At 40.0% G+C, this 17,981-nt stretch overlaps 1 protein-coding gene across 1 annotated transcript in view; it reads right to left on the bottom strand.

Annotated features, from left to right (window-relative positions):
• GRM3 (glutamate metabotropic receptor 3) overlaps nucleotides 1-17,981 on the bottom strand; it is a 90,473-nt gene that overhangs the window by 65,587 nt on the left and 6,905 nt on the right. The window contains exon 2 of the mRNA XM_014788142.2: nucleotides 3,902-4,757. Within this exon, the coding sequence (XP_014643628.2) occupies nucleotides 3,902-4,757 (856 nt within the window). The remainder of the gene's footprint in view (nucleotides 1-3,901; nucleotides 4,758-17,981) is intronic.

The following is a 17,981-nucleotide window of genomic DNA, read 5'->3' as shown; positions in this document are numbered from 1 at the left end:
TGAAGTGAGAAAGGGGAGAGTAAAAGGTGATGACAGGCGAGCAGAAAGGGCTAGGGAGGGCACAGATCAGGTAGCGCCCTGTGGGACATTGTAAGGATTGTGACTTCTACTGTGAGTGAAACGTAGGAACTCTGTAAGAGGTTCTGAGCAGAAGAATGACTTGCTCTGACTTACATTTTAAAAGGGCATCCCGGCTGTTGTGCAGAGAATGGGTTGTGGAGGCCGGGTTGGAGGTGGGCAAGAGTAAATCAATGAGGAGGCTATTATAGAAATGTAGGCTAGAGATGTTGGTGGCATGGACCAGGGTGGTAGCAGTTGATGGAATAAGTGAAGGTGGTAGACAGGGCAGATGGGGATGGGGTGGGAGCGTTCTAGGTGAACGAAATAGCATGTACAGAGCATACAAACACAACAATAAAGGCATGATGTGCTTGGGGAACTGCAAGTAGTCTTAATGGAAGGGAGGGCAAATGTGGGGTGTATGGCAGGAAATGAGTCTAGAGAGGTAGACAGTGGTTAGATCCTATACCCAGAGAGCTCACTATTTAGGAGAATCTTTAACAAAGCATAGTTCTGCAAAATCTCTTTTGCAGAAGGACTATTCAAATTCGGTTAACTTCAAGAAATACTCAGGTTGGCCAATGCTGGAACTGGCTAGTAAGAATGTACCAAAGAACCAAGGAGTATTTTAATATATGTGGTTAAAATTGTCAGGAGGCTTAGCTCTTTCATCTTGTAAGGACTAGAGCTCTTAGGGAATTGCCTACACCTATCCCTTGTCAGAAGAATCTCGGAGTAAATACATTGAGTACAAGCAGATGGCTGGAAGAGGACTTTTTCAACCCAATTGAGCAAAGATTGTTTAGTGTTTGGTAAGTGTTTACAATTGTGCCTAGTCCATTGCCTCAATATTCAAGTTAGAAAAACAGAGATAGTATTTCAGAAAAAATGTAAAACAATCTGCTTTTCAATAGCTACCTAGGTTAGCCTTATTTTATTTTATTCTTTTTGAGGAAGATTGGCCCTGAGCTAACATCTGTTGCCAATCTTCCTCCTTTTTTCCTTTTTCCCCCCCAAACCCCAGTAGATAGTTGTATGTCATAGTTGTACATCCTTCTAGTTGCTCTATGTGGGACGCTGCCTCAGCATGGCTTGATGAGAGGTGCATAGGTCTATGCCCAGGATCTGAACTGGCAAACCCCAGGCCGCCAGAGCGGAGCACGTGAACTTAACTGCTATGTCACGGGCCCAGCCCCGTAGCTGTATTTTTTAAAAGTACATATTTAGATACTTCAGCATCTGGGTGTCCTCCCATAGTAAGATGTCTTCTTGTCCAATTCTCACTGCTAAGCATATCTACCTGGTGGCTGGTCTAAATTCTCTCTCTTTTCTGTAGTTTAAATCTGTTTTTCACCCTTCTACTCTCTTCAGAGATGGAGAATGACTGGTAATGTCGAACAAATTGAGAAGGCTAAATTAGCACTTTGTGGTCAAGTCTGCACAGCCAAACCAAATTGTAGAATCAAAGCTAGTAATTGAACAAGGCAGACAAAAAGAAGATACTTTTGTTTTATTTATCCAGATAATGGCCTATTTCTTTATTTTTCCTTGCCATGTAAGACTTAGTCAGTGAAATGAAGGAAAGTATTTTGGTTACATAAAACACCTTGCAAGGGTTGTCCGAAATCTAAGAGTTCCCTTTATATTAGCTGTTGATGAGTGGATATATTTGTATATTTGCACACTGACGAGTAATGAATGAACTAGAATAACAAAGTTAATATGTGTGGTCAATAAAGATAAATGATTACCCCAAAGGTAGTCTGAAAGGAGGAGGAGAATGCTTATCTTATTCATCTTGAAGAATTAAATGCATTGCAGATGCTATTTATAAATACCTGAGAGTGCATTTATGTTTAAAGATATTCTTTTTTTTTTTTTGCTGAGGAAGATTTGCCCTGAGCTAACATCTGCTTCCAATCTCCCTCTTTTTTTTTGTATGTGAGCCACCGCCACAGCATGGCCACTGACAGACAAGCGGTATAGGTCCATGCCTGGGAACCCAACCCAGGCTGCCAAAGTGGAGCATGCCAAACTTAACCACTAGGCCACTGGGGCTGGCCCAAGATACTCTTTTTTTTTTTTTTTTTGTGAGGAAGATTAGCCCTGAGCTAAGATCATTGCCAATCCTCGTCTTTTTGCTGAGGAAGATCGGCCCTGGCTAACATCCATGCCCATCTCCCTCTACTTTATATGGGATGCCACCACAGCATGGCTTGACAAGTGGTGCATCGATCTGCGTCTGGGATCCGAACCTGTGAACCCCGGGCTGCTGAAGTGGAACACGTGAACCTAACCACTATGCCACTGGGCCAGCCCCCAAGATTTTTTTATTGACTCTAAGGTCCATTCTTATTTTCTGGAGATTTAAGTGGAAATTGGTCTGGAATTTTGAGATAAATGCTGATTTGCTTTAATTTTAATATATTTTTTATTATTTCTATATAGAATATACTTGTGAAAATACAGGGCATGGAAAAGGTTTAATCTTTATCACTTGCAGTAGTCATTCTAACGGTAGGAGATGGTATCCATCAGATGAATAGGAGGGAATACTGACATAACTGATTTCCACTACTTTTGGCTCCCTCTGCATAGAATAAAGAAAAGATGTGCAAAAAATGCAGGCTGGCAATTTTTGTGCTTATTTTCAAGGCTGTTTCTGGAATAGGGGCCAATGGTCATGGGATCCTCTCTCAGTACTACAGTGCCTTTTCAGGCCATTTGACTTCTGAGTGATCATCTATAAGGGAGAGGTGAGAATTGCCACTTGCTCCAATGATAGTATGATTTGAGCATCCAAACTTTCATGTCTTGGATGATAAATCAATTGAAAGAGATTGTGCAGACTAGAATGATGCCCTAGTAGCATGGGAGATTATCAGCAATGTAGGCAAATGAAAGCATGTTATCATTGTAATATTTTTGGCATCAAAATCTTTTGTGCTCAATAATATTACTTACCATTTTATGATTTGGGGTTAAGCTAAAGTCCCCAGAACCAGTACCTTAATGCACTGATATCAATGCACCTTAGTAGAGAATGCAAATCGAAAGATTTTGTGCTTTTTATGTTAGTAATGCATTAAAATGCAGTGTTATATTTAGAAATATTTAGACCATATTTAGAAATAAACGAAGAGGCAGCAAAAGCCACTTTGAATACATATTTGCATTTTCACTACTGTATCAGAATGACTTCCATCAATCTTCAATTTGCTTATATTCAGGCTCCTAGAAAAACTGTTTCATTTCATGACATAATTTGAGAAAATTCACAAGTCTTAATACTGACATGGAAATGTTTCTGTATAGCAGAAGAAATAAACTCAAGTGCCTCAAATCACCCTGGTTTGAGTATCTTTCCCTTTTCCCCCCTAGTTAGGCTTTGGGAAAACAGTAGATTTTTCTCTCCCCTGCTGTGAAAGTTATGAGATTCTCTTGCTCAAATCACCCACACGGAAGGCTTGGAAGTTCATGTTCCTTAGAGAGTTGCCAATTCTGCTAAAGAAGATTAAATGCCCATATCACACATGTCATATCCTACAGCTAACAAGAAGAGACAGCAAATGTAGCATACCCACATCGAGGCAGCTACCACAGATCAGCCCAGCCTAGGGGGCCTTTCAATTTCATGTAGGGTACCAGCCAAGATACTCACTCAAAAATAAGTAAGAACACCAATGAGCTATCATATTGCACCCTGGAATATTTGTTTAACAGTCTGAACCCTTTATGTGGCTCTCAAACAATGATTTCTGGGTCAGGGGCAGAGGTATTTGACTCCTGTTTGATTCCATCTGTTTACATCATAGAAGATGATCAAAGGCTCCTTGCTTACCTGTGAAGTTGATTTTCAGCAAGTAATCCTTGTACAACTTCTTCCCATCCAGGATCTTCATAGCATCGCAAAGCTTGGTGGTGTTGGGACAGAGGGTGCGCTGCATTTTGTGCAGGGCGTGGGCCATGGCATACACCGCGTTCACTACAAACATGATCTTGGATTCTTGCTCGTAGTTGTTGCTGTCGATGGCCAGGTGCTTGTCGCAAGGGCGCCGGTGGTTCCGCTTGTTCTGGAGGCTGCACTGGAATTTCTGCTCCCAGAAGTCCCGGAACCAGGGGTTGCGGTGGTTGTTGTAAGGGTTGAGGCTCTGGAAGTAGCGGTCGAACTGGCGGACAGGTTGCGAGGCCAGCTCCAGGGTAATGGCGCCGTAGGCCACGTGCTCGCTGCCCTTGACGATGCTCTCCTGCGCGCCCCAGCCGTCGCTGGCCACCCAGGTGAAGGAGGCGTTGGCGCGGCTGGCGGCAGCGATGAGCTCGCGCGAGTCGTCACTGCGCATGAAGAGGACCACCACTCGCGCGTTGGGCTTCTGCAGCAGCTCACGGATCACGCTGTCGTAGGACTTGCGGATGTTGGAGCGACCCACCTTCTCGGCTGTGGCGATGCAGATGTTGCGCACGCGGGCTTCCTGCTCAAAGGCCTCGATTCCCGTCTCCCCGTAGTCGCCCTCGGAGGCCACAGTGGACACGTAGGTCCAGTTGAAGAAACGCAAGATCTCGGCCATGGCTTTGGCCTGGTAGAAATCGGGGGGCACGGTCCTGGCAAAGTAATCGTAGCGCGACTTGTCGCTGAGTTTGGCGCTGGTGGACGCGTAGCTTATCTGAGGGATCTGGAAGAGCCGTAGCAGGTTTGCCACCTGGGGGGGGGGGGGCGGGGAGAAAGGAGAAGTACCTGGTTTAGAAACCCAGAGGTAAATGAATGGATATGAAAAATGAATAATACCAGACCTTTTTACCCAGCTCCCCTTTTACCTCTATGTGGCTAAACTTTTCTTGACGCTTTGCCAGCTGCTTCCCTGGGGATATTAGGGAACAGGTTCAAAGCAGGTAGTTTATGCTTTGGGAAAACACTAGTAGAGAAATGAGAAGGGCACTCCTCTTTCTCTCTCCTAGACTTTATTCTAGACCCTGGACTAAAATCAATCCTGTTCAGGTGTCTTCATGTGGTTGTTTTAAGTTTCTGGCGTCCTGCTATAGCTCAAACAATGAACCACAGGGAATTGGCCAGATTCGGGTTTTAGACAAGTTGGCTGCAGCTGTATAGAGAGAGCCTGGGTGTTGTCTAATTCTCACTTCCCCCTCTTTTGCTAAAAATGGCAGTCTCTGAAAGAGCTTAATCTGGGAACTGTGTGCCACATGGACAGTCCAAATTAGACATTTATTATCTAGGTTAAAAAAAAATCAATTCTATTTGGTCCACCCCAAATTTTAGGCATACACTTTTCTAAACTTCTGAAAAGCTTGACAAACATTTTCTTTGCTTTCTTTTTCTTTTAAAAAAATTTGTTTCTGCTTAAACTATGTAAAAAAGAAAGCATACAAATGCTTTTCTTTTGGTATTTTTGATTAAAAAGCAAATAAGCAAGTATTGAGAATCTTGTCAAGAAAGAACTATCTGCTTCAAAATGTTTAAAGCTTATTCTGAATAAAGAATTTAAATTTCTTATAATTCACCTATCGATAATATTTCACTGTTTTTATTTATTACAGAATAAAAAAGGAAAGTCTTTCTTGCATTTGATAAAGACTTTTTTTTTTTTTTTTTAAATATCCTAGGATACGAGTGAATTTTGGGGAATAGAGGTGAATGGATGGATGGGTGGGTAGGTGGATGAAGGCCAGTATACCATTTATTTCTTCTGTCCTCATGACCTGGAGACCCTGGAGAAAATGGCCTCTACTGAATCATTTGAGCATAGGAGTATTGCTTGTTTACTCAGCCTGATTGAGGTGGCTCTGAGCCAGTGCTGTCATTACTTCTATTCTGAGTACCTGGCTTCCTTTGGATTTATGTACCACTGTGGCAGACTGGTGATAAGAGCCTTGCCTGTGCGTAGGCTTGGCTTGATTATGGAGTTTCTGGTTTGCACCAGAGAAGCCATGTCTTTTTGATGCTACAGTTTTCTCATCTTCAAGTTATATTCATCAGGACCTGAACCCCTCCAGGAGGCAGAGAATGAAAGGACCTGAAAGATGCCCAGAGACATAATTTTCTGGCAGCTAGGAATCACAGTGGAAAGATAAACTGCTGAAACTTTCTTCTCCCAGAGGAGCACAAGTCATGAGAAGCTGCTTAAAAAAAAGCTCTTATCTTTTGACTGATAGGATCCTGTGGCTTTGTGTCTACCTCTCCAGGATATCTGAGAGCAATTTACAAATAAGGCAGACTGTCCAAGAGAATGAACTAGGCACAGAATATGGCAGCATGGAAAAGATTCTCTGCACTGGGAAGGGGCACCATGAGCTGTAGCATGTTTAGGAAGGTGGGGGGCTAGAATAAAACTGCACTTATTGCCATCATTTTGAAGATATTGTCTGTGTGTGTGTGTGTGTGTGTGTGTGTGTGTTTCATGAGGAGACCACAACCTACTCTAGAGAAAGGAGGCACATTTGGTGAGCTGAAACATGAGACTGGAAGACTAATAAGGAAGTAAATATAATCTCAATCGTGTCACCTATATTGAATCATAGGACAAAGTGTTGAAGCACTTTTATCATGGTGAGCTGTCCCTTTTAAAAATTAGGTTCCTTAGATTATAAGAGTAAAAATGTTTCATGTAAAAAGTAAACTTCACAGAAATCAACAGATTATAAATCTCCCTTCCTTTCCTTCCTTTATCCACCCTAACCTGATTTCTAGAGAAGAATAAAGTTCATAGTTTGGTTTATGCATTTAAAAAATATATTTATTCTGTTTTAAAACCAGTTACCAATGTACTGGGTGTTTACGTATACATTTTTTCCTTTGATATTCACAACAGCCTTTTATGATGGATATTATGATCTCCATTTTAGAGATGCAAAAACTGAGTTCTGCTAGGTGAAGAAAAGTGTTCATAAACGTACGATTAGAAAGTGGGGGGAAAATCAAGATTTAGAAGCAGGTCTTTTGACTTTAAGTACCATAGCTCTCCTTTCATACTGTCCTGTCTACCCTCTCCTGTGAGACTGTGAATTGAGGTTGGAAGCACAGAAAGGCAGGTAGCAAGAAGGGGAGAGAGGAACCGAAGCAGTGATGTGGTGTACACCATGGATTGCCTAATTGCTATTAACAGGAATGTTCTTTTTAACATAAAACTTAAACGAGGGTTAGGGAATATCCAGAGACTTGTCAGCTGGATGTTTTCTGTCTCATTTGTCTAAAAACTGGGCATCTAAAACATTCCTGACTTGCTTTATTGGCCATATGGTTTCTCTGAGAAAGCCTGAAGAAATAAGAACTCCTACATTGGACATCATTTTAAAAATGAAAGAAGAACCATTTTAGGATGGGGAAGTAATGTGAAATTTTGGAGGCAAGTTACCCAATTACATTATTAGTAGGAGTGGAGGAAGGAAAAACAGTATCCAGTTATATCTGCTTTAGGAAAAGACATTTCAAAAGCAGGGAGATACTTCTTGTACTACTGCTCATAATACTTGTCTCAAAAGTGGAGAGAGACTCTAAAAAGGTATATAGCTTAAGAGAGATAGGAAGACCTAAAAAACAATTCAGACAGTACAGAATAGTCTCAACAAGACAGAAAGACAAGGTCTCCAAAGAGGGCACTGGGTTGTTAGGCTGCATTGGGGAATTCGAGTGTTACAAGAACTAGTGATGAGGCATAGGTAGCACCCAGCTCTAGGTATGCCGGGTTCTTTGTGTCCCCATGGACAGCATAAAATATTGGCACGAGCCTCTGAGAATCAGGGAGACTGCAGTACAGAATGTGAAAATGGAGCAGAGTGATTTTTGTTGTTGTTATTGTTTTGTGTTTAAATTGTTTTAGGAGAAGGTGTGGTGGGAAGAGACAGCATCACTGGATGGGGAAGTTGGTTCCAGGTGAGTAAAAGAAAGCCACTGCCCAGTCTCTCTTGCTTCCTCATTCTCCCCAGTGAGAATGTTTCCTAACCTGGAAATGGTAGTACAATAATACGAAAAACTTATCTCACACCAAAGGAGAAGAAAAGACTGAAAGAAAAGCCCATATTTGCCTCTCCTGTTCTGAGTTCTCGAAGAAATCACAGATTAAATTATGGAATCACTATCGACAATCTTTGAGAAATCGATAATGGAAGGACTGCCAGAGGGTGAAAGGGGAGGAAGAAGGGCAAATTCAGGAAATATAAATCAAGAACAAATATAAATCAATAAGCAGGATGTATTTTGGTAACTTTCTAGTTTTCTAATAGAGAGCATGTGAGCACTAAGAAATGAACAAGGCAATTACGAGAAATCAGCATGGATTCACTAAGAGTGAATTCCATTAGAATCTTGTCAACATTAGTTGAACCATTTAGGGAAGAGTTGTAGCCATGGACCATGACTTCAATAAGGTATTAGTGACATTACTTAGACTCCTGTGGAAAAGGGAAAGTGATAGGAATTGAATGACAATGTTAAATATATTCAAAGAGAACAACTTGGAAGAAAGTCTGTATGTAGGGATCAAGTAAGATTAAATTTTTATCAATGACTTTGGAAAAAAATATAAATAAGCTACAAGATCATCACATTTTAGAGCAGGAGGGAACCATGAAGAAAATCTAAGCCATTTGCTTTATAGGTGAGGAAACTGAACCTCACAGGGTGAAATAGCTTTCCAAAATTTACACAACTGTTAAGTGGAAAAGCTAAGATTAGAGCCCAGTCTCTTGATTTTTCCAAAGGACTGGGTTTTCTCTCTGGCAATAATTACATAGGGAGAGGTTGTACATTTCTGGATTTAGGTTAAAATTACATAAGTGAAGAAAGAAGTAGAAAACTAGGAAAAAATGAGGTTACAAATGTGAAGTTGAACGTTGCAGAACTCCACCAGAAATGCAAGGGTGGCTAACGTCAAAAAGGGATTATTAAGTCGTTTGCTCTCTTTGGATTCCAATTCAGAATTCCCCAAAAGTGGACAGAGAAGAACTGTCTCATAGTCTTCCTATCTCTAAGTTACTGTTTTAGACTACCCTTTTTGGGAATCCTTTTGAAGATCTCTACTATATATGTATATTTGTTTTTGGTGAGGAAGATTGGCCGTGAGCTAACATCTGTGCCAATCTTCCTCTATTTTGTATATGGGACACCGCCACAGTGTGGCCTGGTGCGCGGTGTGTAGGTCTGCACCTGGGATCTGAACCTGTGAATCCCAGGCCACTGAAGTGGAGCGTGCAACCTTAACCACTACGCCACCAGGCCGGCCCCTCTAATATTTTTAATAGCCCTAATGTTTTGTGCCAGCTACTATTCTGTTGTACATGTGTTATCTCCTTTAATCCTCATAACAATCTGTGAAGTAGATACTACCATTATCCCCTTTTATAGATTGAAGAACTGAGGTGCAGAGAACGGAGGTAGAGACAGGATTTGATCCCAGGCATTTTGGCACTACCCACTATGCTCAAATCCCCAGACTTATTCAATCCATTCTGTAATCCAAGCTCTTAACCTTTGCCAAATGTGATTCTTCTCACTACGATGTAGCAATGATATATTTCAAGTTATAACATTTGTCTTTTTTAATTTCTGAAGACATAAATGCCTTGATTTGAGGACCATGAGCAATCATTTCTTGTTATCAAAAGTATACTTTTTCATTTGTCAGTCTATACTTTGCAGTGGCTCCATAAACATTTGTTTACTGACTGACCATCTACAAAGATAACAACAGTTGTCTAAGAATCCACTGGGAAATTTCAACTGGGAGGTTGAAAGATGCAAGCTATAAATATCATGATCAGGTTTGGCTTTATGATTTATGTGAGAAACACAATGACCTTATGGCAGGGCGTGTTATTTCCTGGGGCCTGAGAGGCTGCACGCAGGTTCAGCAGAAGCCTTTTCCACAGGTAGCATGTATTATAGTTTTATATTCAATGTTCAAACACCTTGGGGTATCAATTTTCTGGGTGTTTTTAATTTATCCAGAACTAGGTATTGCTATGTTTTCATTGTAACCTATCAAGTCACAAATGTATTGACTTTTTTTTGGCTCGAGGGGAAATACTTAGGATGTTGGACTTGGCCAGGTACTATTATGTTTGTCAGCAGATGCTGTGGTGTAAAATGAGCGTTTTTGACTTTTCCACATTTTTGTAGTTGTAAGCTGGTGTTATTTAGGATGAGCTTCATCTGCAATAGTTGTCCAACAAACCAACGTTACATGTTGTTGAACATCTGCCACCATTTTCCCATTATTTTCCCCTCCAAATGAACTCAGCTCTATATAGTTTCCTCAGTTATATTCCCAAATCTAGATGCCTTTGCACGTGTTGTTTCTTCTGCTTAGAATAACCTTTACCACTTGTCTGCTCAGCTAATCTATGCAAGGGCTCCTTGTCTGAGAAACTTTTCTGGACACTTCACTTCAGGCTCAATTGTATGCCCATTCTCTGAGACTCTTCACTCCTTTATATATTTCCTTCATGGCACAAATCAAAGTCGATGGTGATTTCTAGATTATTCCATAATTCTTCTACTGGCGTGAAAACTCTCAAGGACAGGGAATGTGCATTGTTAATCTGTTTCCTCAATGCCTTTTGGAGTATAGAGGTGCTCCATGATATTTGTTAAATGAACGAGCTGATGAATGAATCGATAGTTTGCTGCTCTCCCATGTAATTACAAGGATAGGTTTCTGTGGGAAAAAAAAATAGCTGGCCACCAGCAGGCAATGCAAAGCTACTCTCAAATACTACTAATAAACAATTTGCTGTGCAATGTGGATCCTTCACTAATCATATTCAATTTTTCACCAAAATGAGATGACACATCAGACAGGGAATTGGCTTAGACCTTTAGGAATCTGAAGCAAAGGTTTTCATATCATTAAAACCAATTTCTCCAAATTATCTCTGTGTAACTAACTAGGTATATAAGAAATGAAGTCAGTATTATGCCAATTGGATCTGGCCATTGTACTGATGATTCCCTTTAGGCTAGAAAACTGTCTTCTTGTTCTAAGAAAACAAACTAAGAACTTTATCCATGAAGCCATAGTCCTCAAACCACATATATCTAAAGTAGGAGTCATATAAACATATACCTATGGCAGGCTTCATCAAATGAACTGATACTAAGGTCTGCTGGTAAGGCAAGGTTTTTCTGGAGACAAATGCATTATGTACAAGGTAGGTAAGCAGCCAAACACTCAGAGCTCACATCAGTTGCTCACTTATTTTTCTTGCTTTGGGAATATCTAATACTTTGCCTTTCCCGTAATCAATAGCTAATTGTGGAGTGATCCTACTGTAGGCATCCAAACCATCCTTATTCACTTGGGGAAATTTTGAGTTAAAGACCAATTTATTTGGGAGTTTCACTTCTCCCAACATTTTTTAGCAAGTTGTGGGGACTCTTCTTTTTTAGCATGAAGGTGTCATGCTTCATTTCAATGATGGGAACAAAAGCGTACGAACTATAGGAAAGAGCTCAGGTAGTCTACTCTGATGTTGTGAAAAAAGGGAATATGAAGTGGAACTTTCAGAGTCATCAACGAGCTTCCACATCAGTCCAGTGATCACTCTTCTTTCAGGATATCCATGATCTACCCATTTCAAACATAAGCTTTGTACCTTCTGTGGTGACACAATGCCAAATATTTTTTTCAACAGGAGACAAAAAGAAGTATCCAAATTTAGAGTCCAGTAGAAATAAGTTTCCCACTAAAGTGATTATCCATCATGAGGATTATTTTCAGAACTTTCATTGTTATTAGCTTCTGAGACTGTGATAATCCATTAAAGGGAACAACAATAATTGGTTTTTATGTGGACCTGTGCTTAGCTACAAAAATTCCAGATGGCCAAGAGGCATCAAATGCTTACTTTCTAAGAAAAGTGCTGTCTATAGAGCTGAACTATATACTTTGAAAACTAAGCCATTTCTGCTGTCCCGAGAATCAGGAGACTCGATAACAACCTCCGTGGGTTTGCTTTTGCATTCTGTGCTGTTCACATGTCTCTTTGGGGCTATTTTTTAAGAATAAGCCTGCACCTTTAATTGTTTTATTGCACATGCAGTGCTGAATGTTTTGTTTCATTCTTTTAATTAAATGCTTATATATAAACCTGGAAGAGAACCACTGAGTGCTGCACTTTGAACCATCTGCTACCTCATAACCCAAGTTATTACATAAAGCAAGTTCTAAAAGTTGTGATGGTGAGAGACCTCAGTGAGTCTCCTATTCAGATTGATCAAGTTGCACTATTAGCTGAACAAAATCCCAGATTGGCTTGTATTTTAAACTGGAACTGGAGGTGGTATATAGTTGAGAAACTGCCTGAGGAATTCAAACTGTTCACATCACATGAATTATCTGCCCCTAAAGGATGCCAATCATATTGTTATTGCAGAAAGGATTAGTCACTTTTTTTTTGGACCACATTACCTGCAGCACATCTGGGAACATTTTGCATGAAAACAGTTGACTGGAGCCCATGTCTGAAGGCTAGAGATTAATCTGGATTTAGGAAATCACACAATGGAGTGTAGCAAATGCCAGGTTACCCAGTATAATCTGCAAAAGTTACTGGTTTTTACATGCCATGGGTCCAAAAAGTACTCTAGTCAAAGATTCGTATTGCCGTGCCCAGTCAACAGCATGACTCAGTCCCATTGATTTTCCATGGACATTCCAGACAAAAGACTCCCTAATCATGGCAGAAACTTTCAAAAATGGCTTCAAGTAACCCTGATTTCTATGCCAACCTCTCCTGAAATCATTGCACCCAACACCTGTGGTTTGCAACCCAGATAGACACTTTTGTTTCTTCATTTGCGGCTAAGGAATTAATGAATAGCAAGGTTATCTATTTTGGCATCTTCATAGCTCATCACTGAGGCTGAAATGATATTCAGACCACATAGGATTCCTTGAATCACGTTTTTTCAGGAGAAGGGCGTTATAAGACATATCAGGTTTCTCATCGTGACAATGCCACTCCACATTCGACAAGTGTCTGTCTTGCTCCCTTATTAGTAAGGCACTTTCTCAGGAATAACTTTGTTTTCACCCAGATTTAGCAGGTACTTAGAAGAGGAACAAGAAGATATTTTGCCCGATGAATTAGTCTGTATCTGCTTTTTGCTCCTTTCTTTCCCCCGTGAACTAATTTTCAAGAGAAATCATAAAACTGAATTGGTTTGCATTCCAGTCACTAACAATGGGATCAGAAGGTCTCTGTCATATCTGGTCCTTCTTGCATTAGTGTTTACCAGCAACACCTGCAAAGGCATGACTCCCACAGTGACTTGACACCAACAGACCTGTTAGAAACACGTCCTTTAGTGCCTTGGATATTGATTTTTGACAATGCCTCTTCAGGATTCAAGAGAGCCACAAACTGAACTAATCCATATTTTTCTGTGGGCCCTGAAGTCACTTGTATAACAATAATATGACAAATATAGTCTTATCAACAAAAAAGGTGTTCCCGTCCTCATTGGCTGTTAACCAAAGGCCAAAAGCTGCTGGGTACGCATGGGGGGAGCTGAGGGCTGTAGCCCAATATTTTAAAAATGATTATTATTTACTTCTGAGGACCTGTGGCAATAATTTAAGGCAGAAGGATATATACCATATTATTTGTAGCAAATAGAACTGTGTTATTCATGGTTTTCCTGTTAACTGTTCATTACTTCAACAGAGCTGTCAGGTACAAAAAGCCAATAGTGTAGCAGTTCAGTGCACAGGATTGGAACCAAACAGGCCAACATTAGAATCCCAGCTCCTTCTCTCACTAGCTGTGTGACCCTAGGCAAGTTATTTTAATTCCTTAAGCTTCAATTTCCTTATCTGTAAAAAGAGAATAACAGTAGTCCCTGGGCTTATGAAGTTATGTAAGGATTAAATGATAAGAAATGTGAAACATTTAACTTTCCGGCTGGCCCATAGTAAATGCTCAAAAAATGATAGAGATGATAATATTAATCCAGCAGTCATTCATTCAGTAAATTTTGATCAATCCCAATTATACAAGGCACTATTCTAAAATGTAGGCTTTTCTAAGATGAGTAAGGTACCCCCACTATCTTCCAGGAAGTTATAGTCTGGTGGGAGACAAAGACACATACCAAGGATAAAATTTTGAGATGTATGTATACATAATTATATAAAAACATGGGTGAAAGAGCAACTAATTACACTCAGGTGAGTAATGGCAGGCTCCCATGTAGAGGTAACATTTAGGCTTGAACTTGAAGAATAAGTGAAAGTTTGCCAGGCAGAGAAAGGGGAAAGGAAGTTTTTAGGCAGAAGGAAGAATACAGAGACAGAGATGGGAAAATGCATATGTGTTTTAATAGTATGAGATAGTACTATCAGGGTAGCCAGTGCCTTGTAGGGATGAGTAGGGTAAGGAAGAATAAAGGGACTGTGGCTAGACTGCTAAGTATTTTATATGCTATGCTAAAGATTTTGAATTTTATTCTTTTTTTTTTTTTTAAAGATTTTATTTATTCAGTTTTTTCCCCCAAAGCCCCAGTAGATAGTTGTATGTCATAGGTTCACATCCTTCTAGTTGCTGTACGTGGGACTCGGCCTCACGTTGGACGGAGAAGTGGTGCCTCGGGGCGCTCCCGGGATCCGAACCCGGGCCGCCAGCATCAGAGCGCGTGCACTTAACCGCCAAGCCACGGAGCCGGCCCTGAATTTTATTCTTTAAGAGATAAAAAGACATTAACACTCTTTACTTAAGGGAATGACGTGACCAAGGTTACATTTCAAAAAGACTACAGTGGATGACATCCAACTTGAAAGAGTCAGAGAATGGTAATCAGATGGACAAAATACTCATTCTGACCCAGGCTGTGAGTACTTGAAGGCCAGGGACCATGTAACAAAGAATAAGTTAGTAATAGAAATGTCAAGATTGGAGATTTAAAGAAAAATTTGAGTCCACTTAAAACCATTTATTTGGTTGGTAGTAATTTCTCAAGTATTTATGTCTTAATTCGTCCTCCTGTTTGTGTCATTATAGGTCACCTTGAATCCTTCTTGGAAGGAAGCAGGTCGTAAATAATATTGGTTGTTGGAGACTGTAGAAAGGCTGAAAAACTTTTAAATTCCTGGAAGCATCACAGAAAAGATAACATAAAGACTTTCTTTAACATAGAAATAAAAACTGAGAGTTAGTTAAATAGCCGTTGATAACAGGAAATTTGCTGGATGCCACCAATCTGCATAGTTTATTGTTGCATTTCTTTAAATCTTGTATAAATAATATTCCTTAAAAGTACTGTATAAACATAGGTAAGATGTGCTTAATGCATATGTGTCGTTTTTATTTTGATGGAAAGTTCCTTTTTTATGGAAAAATTCTGAACCAGTTGTAGCTTATGTGTTCAATCACATCTGTTTTCCACATTGGGAGCTTAATTGCCTGGTTTGTATTCTATGAGGCCTCATTGTGAACCTAATGGCAGCTACCCAAATTGGAGGCGCCTTGCCTGGGAGGAACCAACTAGTCCCCGGCATGCACGCCCTGCAAATTCAATCCTATTAAGTGATGGCAAATGTCTCAAGATGCTTTGCCATTCTGACCACTTGGCAAGGAAGTCTGGTCTATATTTGGAATATAATTTTTGAAGGTGTTGCTTCCATTGTGTTCTCCCCTCCGTTGCAGTTCTCTCTATGGGAATGTAAAGTCAAGGAGCTGGCAAGGAGCAAGACTTTGTCACTAGTAACAGAGGGATTTCCATAATATACCAGGTGGTGATGTCAAAAATAGTTACATCACAATTTTAGTGTTCAGAGTCCCACTGATATACCGCCTGGAGTAGCAATGTTTGCTTAGAGTTTAACTGCAGGTGTTTTTGGAACACTATGCTTAAATTTCCAAAGTCCACTAAATGGAAAATACTCTGTAAGTTTTCAACTGCATTTTTCATAGACTAGTAAAAGCACTTCTACTACATTAAATCAATGGACTTTCATTATTATAAGCTGTTAAGTGTTGGCTATTTCCATATTGAAAAACTGAGCCTTGTACATATTACTCCATTAAAAAGGCACATATTTAATGGTAATTTGGAAAGAGAACTTTGTGTTGTCAAAGCAAAATCATGTCTTAGGTTTCACTAAAAGTTTCAGGAGTCCTATTTCAATTAACTTACCTATTAATCTATAATCATAGTATCAAACACTTGCTGATATCTCAGGAATGTCTGTATTCCTTGCTTTTCATTCCATGACCTCCATCATAGACAACATAGACATAGCTTCAAAAGAAGCTGGTTCTCAACCATGGGCCATTCAATGCTCTGTGGACAGTGGTCCCTATAGTAACCTCTTGTTTTCATGAGAGTAGTTTCCAAATAAGCACGTGACAGACGGGGAATTAATTAAAGAATAAGTTAACTCCAAAGCAAAGGAAAAAAAGAGTGCATCTTAGAAAATTACCTCTGTAGAAATTTCTACAATGAAACAATGTTAACAAAAGCCTTTTAAAATTGCTGTTGCTACTGCCTTCCTCTCTGTGATAATGTCCTTGAAGGGCATTGCCTTTTTCTGGAGGAGGGAAGCAGGAGCAAGGGAGGGAGGTTTCACAACAATCAGCTTTGTGAGATTGCTTTAGAATGAAAAGTCTGGGAAGGAGAGAAGTAAAAAGATTCTATCCGAGATAACTTTTGAGTTGGGTTTTTCTGAAGCTTAAACTGTGTGAGGGGGTGATCAGGATAGCAGTGTGGGAGGCAAGCTCTCTGGAGTCTAATGTTGATTCCACTGCTTGTAAAGTGGTAGAATCTTGAACTTGGTGCTTGGTCTTTATGAGCCTCAGTTCCTCTTGGAACTGTTCCTCTTGGACTGGAGATGTTAAATGTTTAAAAAAAAGCTAACATAATAATAGCTACTAAAATATAAAATGTTGAATACTCATTATGCGTGAAACACTATTTTTACTGCTTTTCATGTGTTTTGTCATTTAATTCCCACAATAACCCAGTAAGAGAGGTACTATTAATATCTCCTATTGCCATGAGGAAAGAGGCAATGAAGGGTTAAATTAAATCTTAGTCAGTCTGCACCCAGTATTTTAATCACTGAGCTTAAATTTTCAAGAAAGGCATGCTAAAAGTGTATAGTTGTATACATGCTATGATCTTTGTATTTGCAATATTAAACTCAGCACACGAAACTATCATTTTTACTTTTCTAGTGCTAGATTTATTAGCAAATGGGTTTCTAACCCAGTCATTCTGCTTTTCTTAAGGACAGGATGGTGTTTCTTTCTCTTTTGTATTAACCACATGCACAGTATCTGGCATAGTTGGCACTCTGCATTTTCTTTATGTGGAGAGACTGCATAAAGCTAGATTACAGTAAGGGCGGGGCTCTAACCTTATCTGGGATGGCCCTAGGTGCCCAGCTATGTTGAGTCTTGTGTAGTCGTCTCTGGAGTAGTCAGTCTAAGGACAAATGGAGCGGAACCTTTAGAGCGGCTCTCAAATCAAGTTCTCTTTCGCGACACACATGTAGGCAGTGGAGGTGGGGTGGATGGGGGGACTTTTGTTCTACATGCTCACTTTGCTACATCATCAGTCTTTTGTATCAAATCCGGTTTTCCATGGTAGGAAAAGGCTGATTTTTCATTTATGACATCCAGACTGATCTAGAATAGGTAGGTCAAGGTTGTGGTCTCCAATCCAAAATTTGTTTAGGGATTTTCAGCCTTCTGGACATGTAGCAGGTTGTCATTCTGTTAATTCAATTCATTCAAAAAGCATTTACTCTCAGCCTGGTAGAGGCACTATTCTAGGTGCCCTCAATACAAAGACAAAAAGATGTGGTTCCTGAAATCAAGGAGGAAAATAGATATGCAAAAGAACAGTTACATTTAATAAGATAGTAATGGAGGTGTGTGTTTATGTAGCGGGAGCTTGGGAAAGGTGTCTCAAA

The sequence above is a fragment of the Ceratotherium simum genome, chromosome 1, assembly GCF_057802395.1.
Source record: "Ceratotherium simum simum isolate JZ-2026a chromosome 1, ASM5780239v1, whole genome shotgun sequence".
NCBI classification, from domain to species: Eukaryota; Metazoa; Chordata; class Mammalia; order Perissodactyla; family Rhinocerotidae; genus Ceratotherium; species Ceratotherium simum.
This window is presented reverse-complemented; position numbering and strand designations above follow the sequence as displayed.